The sequence below is a fragment of the Triticum urartu genome, chromosome 4 (assembly GCF_003073215.2).
Source record: "Triticum urartu cultivar G1812 chromosome 4, Tu2.1, whole genome shotgun sequence".
NCBI classification, from domain to species: Eukaryota; Viridiplantae; Streptophyta; class Magnoliopsida; order Poales; family Poaceae; genus Triticum; species Triticum urartu.
Window position 1 is genome coordinate 141,255,291 of NC_053025.1, and position 13,917 is coordinate 141,269,207.

The 13,917-nt window shown below is 43.9% G+C and overlaps 1 protein-coding gene across 3 annotated transcripts; it reads left to right on the top strand.

Annotated features, from left to right (window-relative positions):
* The first annotated feature begins 466 nt into the window (after positions 1–466).
* Positions 467–3,535, top strand: LOC125551128 (RING-H2 finger protein ATL74-like). Of its 3 annotated transcripts, none has more exons than XM_048714287.1 (2): positions 467–1,238; positions 3,478–3,535. In XM_048714287.1, exon 1 carries the CDS (start codon positions 667–669, stop codon positions 1,225–1,227), a length of 561 nt encoding a protein of 186 aa, XP_048570244.1. In that variant the 5' UTR covers positions 467–666; the 3' UTR covers positions 1,228–1,238; positions 3,478–3,535. The 3 variants fall into 3 exon arrangements, with proteins under 3 accessions (XP_048570244.1, XP_048570242.1, XP_048570243.1); XM_048714285.1 differs by lacking the exon at positions 3,478–3,535 and adding an exon at positions 2,100–2,575; XM_048714286.1 differs by lacking the exon at positions 3,478–3,535 and adding an exon at positions 2,133–2,575.
* The last annotated feature ends 10,382 nt before the right edge of the window (positions 3,536–13,917 follow it).

The following is a 13,917-nucleotide window of genomic DNA, read 5'->3' on the forward strand; positions in this document are numbered from 1 at the left end:
ACCGTAGGCAGAAACGAAAAAAGACCAAGTTGTTTCACGATGATCAATCACTGGGTGATTGGACCACACACATCAAGCCCCTATATGAATGAGGGCTTTCGCTCTCTGTGTCGAAATGTAGACATCATCAAGGTCCGAATAGCTGTTGGACTCTCTCGTTTCAGCCGAGATATGAGACCTACGTTGCAGCTGAGTATGGGCAGGAACAGAGGAGTGGCATCTAGTCGAAATCGAAACCACAACAACACGCACGGCCGGCAGACATAGCGGGGAAAAAAATATGGCGGCCACTAGCGAGACGTGATTACTCTCGTCGAGTTGGGTCCTCTATGTTTCTAGAGAAAAGCAAAATCCAACAACAATATTCCCTCAATTTCCTAAATTTGCCGACTAGCTGCCTAGCTAGGGTTAGCATCTCTTACACGAAAAGTATATCTGCATATGTATAAAAGAGACTCGCGAGGATGCACACACGAATACACACAGCTTTCACTTTCACTTTCACTTTCGCAGCTGCGCCAAGGAAAAGAAAAGAAGATGTCTCGATTCCCATGTATGCACTACTCGATCATATCCCGAACCAAAACGCTCTCTTGATTTCTTCCCGAAACCACCACACACACGTCCATCAGCAGCTCGCGAGCTCAGCTGGTACGCAGGCACACCATGCGGCGGCTCAGCGACGCAGGGGAGGCCACGCCGCTGGTCACCCCCGCGGCGGCCGCGGCGGCGGGCGGCACCTTGGCATCGCCGGCCGCTGCGGGGAGCAACGCCAACTTCGACGCCAACATGGTGATCATCCTGGCCGCGCTGCTCTGCGTTCTCATTTTCGCGCTCGGGCTCAACTCCGTCATCCGCTGCGTGCTCCACTGCGGCCGCCGGCTCGCGCCGTCGTCGAGCCTCGCGGCCAGCGCCACCACGGCGAGGACGACGACATCCGTGCACGTGCAGGCGGGGCTCAAGAGGAAGGCGCTGAGGAAGATACCCGTGGAGGTGTACGGCGGAGCCAAGTCGTCCGGCGGCGCCCTCCCAGTCACGGCCACGGAGTGCGCCATCTGCCTCGGCGAGTTCGCCGACGGCGAGAAGGTACGCGTGCTCCCGCGGTGCCACCACGGATTCCACGTCCGCTGCATCGACATGTGGCTCGCCACGCACACCTCCTGCCCCAACTGCCGGGCCTCGCTCGCTGAGGACGGCGCCGCCGCTGCCAACGGCGGAGGGAGATAGCGCCGGACAGGGTACGGGTTTGTAATTTCTTCTAGTTAGGGAACTAAAGTGAAACGTTGCACCGCTGCTTTGCTTCCTCACTAGTGTGTCTTTGGTCTGATTTTGGTTTTCGTACGGGTGGTACATGTAAATTAGTATTTACATTTTGCGATGATAGAAGGGGCTTGATGCAAATGTTCCTCGTGTCCTTTTCATTTTGGGTTGGAGCATACGATATTTTTTTTGTCATGATTCTCCCATTTTATAACTTTCTTTAAAGATGATTCGATGTTCCATTTTTTGTGTTCTAAGATGAGTAGTATTGCGCTGTTCTTTTGGTTACCCAACAGCCAAGACTTTCCCAATGGACATGTCTTTTTCTCAAATAATGTTGTCTAGTGACATTTTCCTATTTACTATCTGCACGTTGCTGAACAGATATTAGTAGCTTTATTTATTACTCTTATCTATAATAATGATTATTTCTTGTTTTCTGGAAAAAGTAAATAATGAGTTTCTGTTCACTAATAACATATAATAGTGTGTTTTTCACATAATAATAATAATAATTTATATTGTCCTTGTTAACTTGTGTTCAAAGCATGGTATTTCTAACGAATGAAAGAAAATAAGCAAAGAACAGTAGTAAAATATAAGTATACCTTCTCTGGCCGGTCACCGCCAATAGGTATATCTTCTCTAGCTGGTCACCATTGATAGGCCTTAGACCATCTCCAACAGATCTTATAAAAACCTTTTCGTAAAAGTGCTTTTATGGGATGATCACATAATTTGTCGGAATTGCAGAAAGCTACTTTTCTCAGTTCCCGTAAAATTTCTTCGCCTAAAATCTTGTTTTCCTTTTTTCCCACTAAACATCATTGGGACGCAAGCCGGTGACGCAGCGTTGGGAAGTGTGGCAACAGGCGCTGGAGCAGGCGGACCGGTGAGGTGGTACAACTTGGGAGGCGCGTCGACGATCGTCTCGATGAGGCGGGGAAGTGGAGGCAGGCATGCTAGCGGCGGCGGCCGGCATGGTGGAGCTGAGCACCGGAGGCGGCCGTCCTAGCGGTGGCATGGTGACGCGGCGGAGAGGAGCGACGAAGGGGCAACACGGCGGCGCAGGGCACACATCCTGAACTTTCATGCGGGTTTTTACCCGTCAAATTATACGGAAAGGGCTATCTTTTTGTGGTTAAGGGAAGGTGGGGGTGGTTTTACGGGTCCTTTAAAATATTTCTAGGTTCATGGAAGCTATTGGAATTGCTCTTAGTGTGTTTGTCAACGGTACATTTGACTATTGATAAGGGTGATGCCAACAGATGATCTAGTTTCAGTGAAAATAATCACCACTCGTGCAAAAATTAAATATTGGTCCGCGGTGGCATTGTTATCATGACTGTCGAACGAGAGCTAAGTGTTCTGTCTATTAATACCGTGATGAAGGTACAAATATTCTACCCGACAGTGGGAGAACATCCGTGTAAACAAGCCCACATTTTGCACCCAGGTATAAAACTCCTCTCCTATATAACATAATCCCTTCCACTTCTACACCTCTTTCAATGTATCTCTCCATTTCTCTATCGATCCATCTCTGTCTTCTCTTCGTTGTTTCTCCTTACCCTCCCCAGTGCCCCTCCCAATCTTGTAGTTTGTAATTCACCCTAATTAATCCGTTCATCGTAAAGGACCTCCATCTTCGTTGCTCTCTCCATCATTGCAGTTTTCTCATTCTCGCTTATATCCCCACGAAGCTCAAGCTCCTAGTCCACATGGGCATGTCCATTGATGACCATATTTCTGCGCTCATTCAACCATTGTTTAAATAGGATAATCCGAGATTTCCTGATAGAATAACTCTGATATCGATACTAAGGACTAATGGATGTAAGAAATTGTGAAATCATCTATTTAATGGGTTCCAATAGGAAATGGGCTCAACCATGAAAGATTATCATCGCATAGAAGGAAATACAAAGTTAGGTGAAGAAGACAAGTCAATAGGAGGCGTAACAAGCTACCCAGAGTGCGAGATGACGCATGGTACGGGTGTGCCTGCTTGTAGTAATGGCCGTACCGCACGCCACATGCTTCAGGCCGTCCATCTAAACAACTTCAGTAAACAGGGCTACATCAGAATCTCCACAGGGAGGGGCGCACTGATACGTCCATTTTGCATCATGTTTTCCTACTATTATTTATGATGTTTTAATCCATAATAATGCTTTCTGGAGTAATTCTAATGCCTTTTATCCCATACTATGCAAGGTATACACAAAGAGGGAGAATTCCGGCAGCTGGAAATCTGGACCTGGAAAAGCTACGTCAGGCTACCTATTCTGCACAACTCCAAACAAGCTGAAACTTCACGAAGAATTTTTATGGAATATATGAAGAATATTGGAGCAAATAAGTACCAGAGGAGGCCCACCAGGTGGGCACAACCCACCTGGGCGCGCCAGGGAGCCCAGGCACACCCTGGTGGCTATTGCTCACCCAGGCCCACCTCCGGTGCCCATCTTCTAGTATATAAGTCATTTTGACCTAGAAAAATAAAATAAGGAGAGAACTTTCGGTACAGAGCGCCGCTGTCTCGAGGCGGAACTTGGGCAGGAGCACTTTTTCCCTCCGGCGGAGCGATTCCGCCGGGGGAACTTCCCTCTCGGAGGGGGGAATCATCGTCATCATCATCATCAACAACTCTCCCATCTTGGGGAGGGCAATCTCCATCAACATCTTCAACAGCACCATCTCAACTCAGAACCTAGTTCATCTCTTGTGTTCAATCTTGTTACCGGAACTATAGATTGGTGCTTGTGGGTGACTAGCAGTGTTTATTACATCTTGTAGTTGATTACTATATGGTTTATTTGGTGGAAGATTATATGTTCAGATCCAATATGCTATTTAATACCACTGTGATCTTGAGCATGATTATCATTTGTGAGTAGTTACTTTTGTTCTTGAGGTCACGGGAGAAATCATGTTGCAAGTAATCATGTGAATTTGATATGTGTTCGATATTTTGATAGTATGTATGTTGTGATTTCCTTAGTGGTGTCATGTGAACGTCGACTACATGACACTTCACCATACTTGGGCATAAGAGAATGCATTATGGAGTAGCAATTAGATGATGGGTTGCGAGAGTGACAGAAGCTTAAACCCCAGTTTATGCGCTATTTCGTAAGGGACCGATTGGATCCAAAAGTTTAATGCTATGGTTAGAATTTATTATTAATACTTTTCTCGTAGTTGCGGATGCTTGCGGGAGGTTTAATCATAAGTAGGATGTTTGTTCAAGTAAGAACAATACCTAAGCACCGGTCCACCCACATATCTAATTATCAAAGTAGCAAACACGAATCAAACCAACATGGTGAAAGTGACTAGATGAAAATCCCGTGTACCCCAAGAACGCTTTGCTTATCATAAGAAACTGTTTTGGCCTGTCCTTTGCCTCAAAAGGATTGGGCTACCTTACTGCACTTTTGCTACTATTATCTTATCTGCTCGTTACAAATTATCTGGCTATCAAACTACTCTGTTACTTACAATTTTAGCACTTGCAAACATTACCTTGCTGAAAACCACTTGTCATTTCCTTCTGCTCCTCGTTGGTTCGACACTCTTACTTATCGAAAAGAGCTACAATTGATCCCCTATACTTGTGGGTCATCATGTTGGGGAACGTAGTAATTTCAAAATTCTCCTACGCACATGCAAGATCATGGTGATGCATAGCAACGAGAGGGAAGAGTGTTGTCCACGTACCCTCGTAGACCGAAAGCGGAAGTGTTAGCACAACGGGTTGATGTAGTCGTATGTCTTCACGATCCGACCGATCAAGTACCGAATGCACGGCACCTCCGAGTTTTGCACACGTTCAACTTGATGACGTCCCTCGAACTCCGATCCAGCTGAGTGTTGAGGGAGAGTTTCGTTAGCACGACGGCGTGGTGACGATGTTGATGTTCTACCGACGCAGGGCTTCGCCTAAGCACCGCTACAGTATTATCGAGGTGGACTATGGTGGAGGGGGGCACCGCACACGGCTAAGAGACAATCAACTTGATCAACTTGTGTGTCTAGAGGTGCCCCCCTGCCCCTGTATATAAAGGAGCAAGGGGGGAGGCGGCCGGCCTAGGAGGAGGGCGCGCCAAGGGGGGAGTCCTACTCCTACCGGGAGTAGGACTCCTCCTTTCCTTGTTGGAGTAGGAGAGAAGAAAAGAGGAGAGGGAGAAGGAAAAGGGGGCTGCACCCCTTGTCCAATTCGGACCAGAGGGGGGGGGGGGCGCAGGCCTCCTTCCTTTTGGCCTCTCTCCTCTATTCCCGTATGGCCCAATAAGGCTCATATACTCCCCGGCGAATTCCCGTAACTCTCCGGTACTCCGAAAAATACCCGAATCACTCGGAACCTTTCCGAAGTCCGAATATAGTCGTCCAATATATCGATCTTTACGTCTCGACCATTTCGAGACTCCTCGTCATGTCCCCGATCTCATCCGGGACTCCGAACTCCTTCGTACATCAAAACACATAAACTCATAATATAACCGTCATCGAACTTTAAGCGTGCGGACCCTACGGGTTCGAGAACTATGTAGACATGACCGAGACACGTCTCCGGTCAATAACCAATAGCGGAACCTGGATGCTCATATTGGCTCCCACATATTCTACGAAGATCTTTATCGGTCAAACCGCATAACAACATACGTTGTTCCCTTTGCCATCGGTATGTTACTTGCCCGAGATTCGATCGTCGGTATCTCAATACCTAGTTCAATCTCGTTACCGGCAAGTCTCTTTACTCGTTCCGTAATACCTCATCCCGCAACTAACTCATTAGTTGCAATGCTTGCAAGGCTTAAGTGATGTGTATTACCGAGTGGGCCCAGAGATATCTCTCCGACAATCGGAGTGACAAATCCTAATCTCGAAATACGTCAACCCAACAAGTACCTTCGGAGACACCTGTAGAGCACCTTTATAATCACCCAGTTACGTTGTGAGGTTTGGTAGCACACAAAGTGTTCCTCCGGTAAACGGGAGTTGCATAATCTCATAGTCATAGGAACATGTATAAGTCATGAAGAAAGCAATAGCAACATATTAACGATCGAGTGCTAAGCTAATGGAATGGGTCAAGTCAATCACATCATTCTCCTAATGATGTGATCTCGTTAATCAAATGACAACTCATGTCTATGGTTAGGAAACATAACCATCTTTGATCAACGAGCTAGTCAAGTAGAGGCATACTAGTGACACTATGTTTGTCTATGTATTCACACATGTATTATTTTTCCGGTTAATACAATTCTAGCATGAATAATAAATATTTATCATGATATAAGGAAATAAATAAGAACTTTATTATTGCCTCTAGGGCATATTTCCTTCAGTCTCCCACTTGCACTAGAGTCAATAATCTAGTTCACATCGCCATGTGATTTAATACCAATAGTTCACATCATCATGTGATTAACACCCATAGTTCACATCGACATGTGACCAATACCCAAAGGGTTTACTAGAGTCAATAATCTAGTTCACATTGCTATGTGATTAATACCCAAAGAGTACTAAGGTGTGATCATGTTTTGCTTGTGAGAGAAGTTTAGTCAACGGGTCTGCCACATTCAGATCCGTAAGTATTTTGCAAATTTCTATGTCAACAATGCTCTGCACGGAGCTACTCTAGCTAATTGCTCCCACTTTTAATATTTATCCAGATTGAGACTTTGAGTCATCTGGATTAGTGTCAAAACTTGCATCGATGTAACCCTTTACGACGAATCTTTTGTCACCTCCAGAATCGAGAAACATATCATTATTCCACTAAGGATAATTTTGACCAATGTCTAGTGATCTACTCCTAGATCACTATTGTACTCTCTTGTCAAACTCAGGGTAGAGTATACAATAGGTTTGGTACACCGCATGGCATACTTTATAGAACCTATGGCTGAGGCATAGGGAATGACTTTCATTCTCTCTCTATCTTCTGCCGTGGTCGGGTTTTGAGCCTTACTCAACTTCACACCTTGTAACACAGGCAAGAACTCCTTCTTTGACTGTTCCATTTTGAACTACTTCAAAATCTTTTCAAGGTATGTACTCATTGAAAAAATTATCAAGCATCTTGATCTATCTCTATAGATCTTGATGCTCAATATGTAAGCAGCTTCACCGAGGTCTTTCTTTGAAAAACTCCTTTCAAACATTCCTTTATGCTTTGCAGAATAGTTCAACATTATTTCCGATCAACAATATGTCATTCACATATACTTATCAGAAATGATGTAGTGCTCTCACTCACTTTCTTGTAAATACAGGCTTCATCGCAAGTCTGTATAAAACTATATGCTTTGATCAACTTATCAAAGCGTATATTCCAACTCCGAGATGCTTGCACCAGTCCATAGATGGATCGCTGGAGCTTGCATATTTTGTTAGCAGCTTTAGGATTGACAAAACCTTCTGGTTGCATCATATACAACTCTTCTTTAATAAATCCATTAAGGAATGCGGTTTGTTTATCCATTTGCCAGATTTCATAAAATGCGGCAATTGCTAACATGATTCGGACAGACTTAAGCATAGATACGAGTGAGAAACTCTCATCGTAGTCAACACCTTGAACTTGTCGAAAAACTTTTTGCGACAATTCTAGCTTTGTAGATAGTAACACTACTATCAGCGTCCGTCTTCCTCTTGAAGATCCATTTTATCTCAATGGCTCGCCGATCAATGGGCAAGTCAATCAAAGTCCATACTTTGTTCTCATACATGGATCTCATCTCAGATTTCATGGCCTCAAGCCATTTCGCGGAATCTGGGCTCATCATCGCTTCCTCATAGTTCGTAGGTTCGTCATGGTCAAGTAACATGACCTCTAGAACAAGATTACCGTACCACACTGGTGTGGATCTCACTCTGGTTTACCTACGAGGTTCGGTAGTAACTTTATCTGAAGTTACATGATCATCATCATTAGCTTCCTCACTAATTGGTGTAGGAGTCACAGGAACAGATTTCTGTGATGAACTACTTTCCAATAAGGGAGCAGGTACAGTTACCTCATCAACTTCTACTTTCCTCCCACTCACTTCTTTCGAGAGAAACTCCTTCTCCAGAAAGGATCCATTCTCAGCAACAAATGTCTTGCCTTCGGATCTGTGATAGAAGGTGTACCCAACAGTTACTTTTTGGTATCCTACGAAGACGCACTTCTCCGACTTGGGTTTGAGCTTATCAAGATGAAACTTTTTCACATAAGCATTGCAACTCCAAACTTTAAGAAACGACAACTTTGGTTTCTTGCCAAACCATAGTTCATACTGTGTCGTCTCAATGGATTTAGATGGTGCCCTATTTAACGTGAATGCAGCTGTCTCTAATGCATAACCCCAAAATGATAGTGGTAAATCGGTAAGATACATCATAGATCGCACCATATCTAATAAAGTATGGTTACGACGTTCGGATACACCATTACACTGTGGTGTTCCAGGTGGCGTGAGTAGTGAAACTATTTCACATTGTTTTAACTGAAGGCCAAACTCGTAACTCAAATATTCTCCTCCACGATCAGATCGTAGAAACTTTATTTTTCTTGTTACGATGATTTTCCACTTCACTCTGAAATTATATGAACTTTTCAAATATTTCAGACTTTTGTTTCATCAAGTAGATATACTCATATCTGCTCAAATCATTTGTGAAGATCAGAAAATAATGATACCTGTCGTGAGCTTCAATATTCATCGGACCACATACATCAGTATGTATGATTTCCAACAAATCTGTTGCTCGCTCCATTGTTCCAGATAACGGAGTCTTAGTCATCTTGCCCATGATGCATGGTTCGCAAGCATCAACTGATTCATAATCAAGTGATTCCAAAAGCCCATCAGCATGGATTTTCTTCATGCGCTTTACACCAATATGACCTAAATGGCAGTGCCACAAATAAGTTGCACTATCATTATTAACTTTGCATCTTTTGGTTTCAATATTATGAATATGTGTATCACTACGATCGAGATCCAACGAACCATTTTCATTGGGTGTGTAACCATATAAGGTTTTATTCATGTAAACAGAACAACAATTTATTCTCTTACTTAAATGAATAACCGTATTGCAATAAACATGATCAAATCATATTCATGCTCAACGCAAACACCAAATAACACTTATTTAGGTTCAACACTAATACCGAAAGTATAGGGAGTGTGCGATGATGATCATATCAATCTTGGAACCACTTCCAACACACATCATCACTTCACCCTTAACTAGTCTATGTTCATTCTGCAACTCCCGTTTCGAGTTACTACTCTTAGCAACTGAACCAGTATCAAATACCGAGGGGTTGCTACGAACACTAGTAAAATACACATCAATAATCTGTATATCAAATATACCTTTGTTCACTTTTCCATCCTTCCTATCCGCCAAATACTTGGGGCAGTTCTGCTTCCAGTGACCAGTCCCTTTGCAGTAGAAGCACTTAGTCTTAGGATTAGGACCAGACTTGGGCTTCTTCACTTGAGAAGCAACTTGCTTGCCGTTCTTCTTGAAGTTCCCCTTCTTCCCTTTGCCCTTTTCTTGAAACTAGTGGTCTTGTCTACCATCAACACTTGATATTTTTCTTGATTTCTACCTTCGTTGATTTCAGCATTACGAAGAGCTTGGGAATCGTTTCCGTTATCCCTTGCATATCATAGTTCATCACGAAGTTCTACTAACTTGGTGATGGTGACTAGAGAATTATGTCAATCACTATCTTATCTGTAAGATTAACTCCCACTTGATTCAAGCGATTGTAGTACCCAGACAATCTGAGCATATGCTCACTGCTTGAGCTATTCTCCTCCATCTTTTAGCTATAGAACTTGTTGGAGACTTCATATCTCTCAACTTGGGTATTTTCTTGAAATATTTAACTTCAACTCCTAGAACATCTCATATGGTCCATGACGTTCAAAACGTCTTTGAAGTCCCGATTCTAAGCCGTTAAGCATGGTGCACTAAACTATCAAGTAGTCATCATATTGAGCTAGCCAAACGTTCATAACGTCTGCATATGCTCCTGCAATAGGTCTGTCACCTAGCGGTGCATCAAGGACATAATTCTTCTGTGTAGGAATGAGGTTAATCCTCAGATCACGGATCCAATCCGCATCATTGCTACTAACATTTTTCAACATAGTTTTCTCTAGGAATATATAAAAAATTAAACGGGGAGCAATATCGTGAGCAATTGATCTACAACATAGATATGCTAATACTACCAGGACTAAGTTCATGATAAATTAAAGTTCAATTAATCATATTACTTAAGAACTCCCACTTACATAGACATCCCTCTAATCCTCTAAGTGATCACGTGATCCAAATCAACCAAACCATGTCCGATCATCACGTGAGATGGAGTAGTTTCAATGGTGAGCATCACTATGTTGATCATATCTACTATATGATTCACGCTCGACCTTTTGGTCTCCGTGTTCCGAGGCCATATCTATTATATGCTAGGCTCGTCAAGTTTAACCTGAGTATTCTGCGTGTGCAACTGTTTTGCACCCGTTGTATTTGAACGTAGAGCCTATCACACCCGATCATCACATGGTGTCTCAGCACGAAGAAATTTCGCAACGGTGCATACTCAAGGAGAACACTTATACTTTGATAATTTAGTGAGGGATCATCTTATAATACTATCGTCAATCAAAGCAAGATAAGATGCATAAAAGATAAACATCACATGAAATCAATATAAGTGATATGATATGGCCATCATCATCTTGTGCTTGTGATCTCCATCTCCGAAGCACCTCCATGATCACCATCGTCACCGGCACGACACCTTGATCTCCATCGTAGCATCGTTGTCGTTTCGCCAATCTTATGCTTCTACGACAATCGCTACCGCTTAGTGATAAAGTAAAGCATTACAGGGCGATTGCATTGCATACAATAAAGCGACAACCATATGGCTCCTGCCAGTTGCCGATAACTCGGTTACAAAACATGATCATCTCATACAATAAAATTTAGCATCATGTCTTGACCATATCACATCACAACATGCCCTGCAAAAACAAGTTAGACGTCCTCTACTTTGTTGTTGCAAGTTTTACGTGGCTGCTACGGGCTTAGCAAGAACCGTTCTTACCTACGCATCAAAACCACAACGATAGTTTGTCAAGTTGGTGCTGTTTTAACCTTCGCAAGGACCGGGCGTAGCCACACTCGGTTCAACTAAAGTTGGAGAAACTGACACCCGCCAGCCACCTGTGTGCAAAGCACGTCGGTAGAACCAGTCTCACGTAAGCGTACGCGTAATGTCGGTCCAGGCCGCTTCATCCAACAATACCGCCGAACCAAAGTATGACATGCTGGTAAGCAGTATGACTTGTATCGCCCACAACTCACTTGTGTTCTACTCGTGCATATGACATCTACGCATAAAACCAGGCTTGGATGCCACTGTTGGGGAACGTAGTAATTTCAAAATTTTCCTACGCACACGCAAGATCATGGTGATGCATAGCAACGAGAGGGGAGAGTGTTGTCCACGTACCCTCGTAGACCAAAAGCGGAAGCGTTAGCACAATGCGGTTGATGTAGTCGTACGTCTTCACGATCCGACCGATCAAGTACCGAACACACGGCACCTCTGAGTTCTGCACACGTTCAACTCGATGACGTCCCTCGAACTCCGATCCAGCCGAGTGTTGAGGGAGAGTTTCATCAGCACGACGGCGTGGTGACGATGTTGATTTTCTACCGACGCAGGGCTTCGTCTAAGCACCGGTACAGTATTATCGAGGTGGACTATGGTGGAGGGGGGCACCGCACACGGCTAAGAGACAATCAACTTGATCAACTTGTGTGTATAGAGGTGCCCCCCTGCCCCTGTATATAAAGGAGCAAGGGGGGAGGCGGCCGGCCTAGGAGGAGGGCGCGCCAAGGGGGGAGTCCTACTCCTACCGGGAGTAGGACTCCTCCTTTCCTTATTGGAGTAGGAGAGAAGGAAAGAGGAGGAGAGGGAGAAGGAAAAGGGGGCTGCACCCCTTGTCCAATTCGGACCAGAGGGGGGCGCATGCCTCCTTCCTTTTGGCCTCTCTCCTCTATTCCCATATGGCCCAATAAGGCCCATATACTCCCCGGCGAATTCCCATAACTCTCCGGTACTCCGAAAAATACCCGAATCACTCGGAACCTTTCCGAAGTCCGAATATAGTCGTCCAATATATCGATCTTTACATCTCGACCATTTCGAGACTCCTCGTCATGTCCCCGATCTCATCCGAGACTCCGAACTCCTTCGGTATATCAAAACACATAAACTCATAATATAACCGTCATTGAACTTTAAGCGTGCGGACCCTACGGGTTCGAGAACTATGTAGACATGACCGAGACACGTCTCCGGTCACTAACCAATAGCGGAACCTGGATGCTCATATTGGCTCCCACATATTCTACGAAGATCTTTATCGGTCAAACCGCATAACAACATACGTTGTTTCCTTTGTCATCGGTATGTTACTTTCCCGAGATTCGATCGTCGGTATCTCAATACCTAGTTCAATCTCGTTACCGGCAAGTCTCTTTACTCGTTCCGTAATACCTCATCCCGCAACTAACTCATTAGTTGCAATGCTTGCAAGGTTTAAGTGATGTGTATTACTGAGTGGGCCCAGAGATACCTCTCCGACAATCGGAGTGACAAATCCTAATCTCAAAATACGCCAACCCAACAAGTACCTTCGGAGATACCTATAGAGCACCTTTATAATCACCCAGTTACGTTGTGACGTTTGGTAGCACACAAAGTGTTCCTCCGGTAAACGGGAGTTGCATAATCTCATAGTCATAGGAACATGTATAAGTCATGAAGAAAGCAATAGCAACATACTAAACAATCGAGTGCTAAGCTAACGGAATGGGTCAAGTCAATCACATCATTCTCCTAATGATGTGATCTCGTTAATCAAATGACAACTCATGTCTATGGTTAGGAAACATAACCATCTTTGATCAATGAGCTAGTCAAGTAGAGGCATACTAGTGACACTCTGTTTGTCTATGTATTCACACATGTATTATGTTTCCGGTTAATACAATTCTAGCATGAATAATAAACATTTACCATGATATAAGGAAATGAATAATAACTTTATTATTGCCTCTAGGGCATATTTCCTTCACATCAAGGCTATTTTCTGGCGCCGTTGCCGGGGAGTGAAGCTCCTTTGGTAAGTGGAATTTGCTAAGGAAACATTTATATAGTGTGCTGAAATTTATTGTCACTTGTTACTATGGAAAACACTCCTTTGAGGGGTTTGTTCAGGGTATCTTCACCTCGACCGGAACCACAATTAGTTACCCCTCAACCTACTGCACCTACTGAAAATATTGAGTATGAAATTCCTTCGGGTATGATAGAACAACTGCTAGCTAATCCTTATGCAGGAGACATAACCGAACATCCTGATATGCACTTGATACATGTAGAACAAATTTGTGAATTGTTCAAGCTTGCAGGTTTACCCGGAGATGAAGTTATGAAGAAGGTTTTCCCTTTATCTTTGAAGGGGAAAGCATTGGCATAGTATAGGCTATGCGATGATATTGGATCCTGGAATTGGAATCGATTGGAGTTCCATCGAAAAATTTATCCTATGC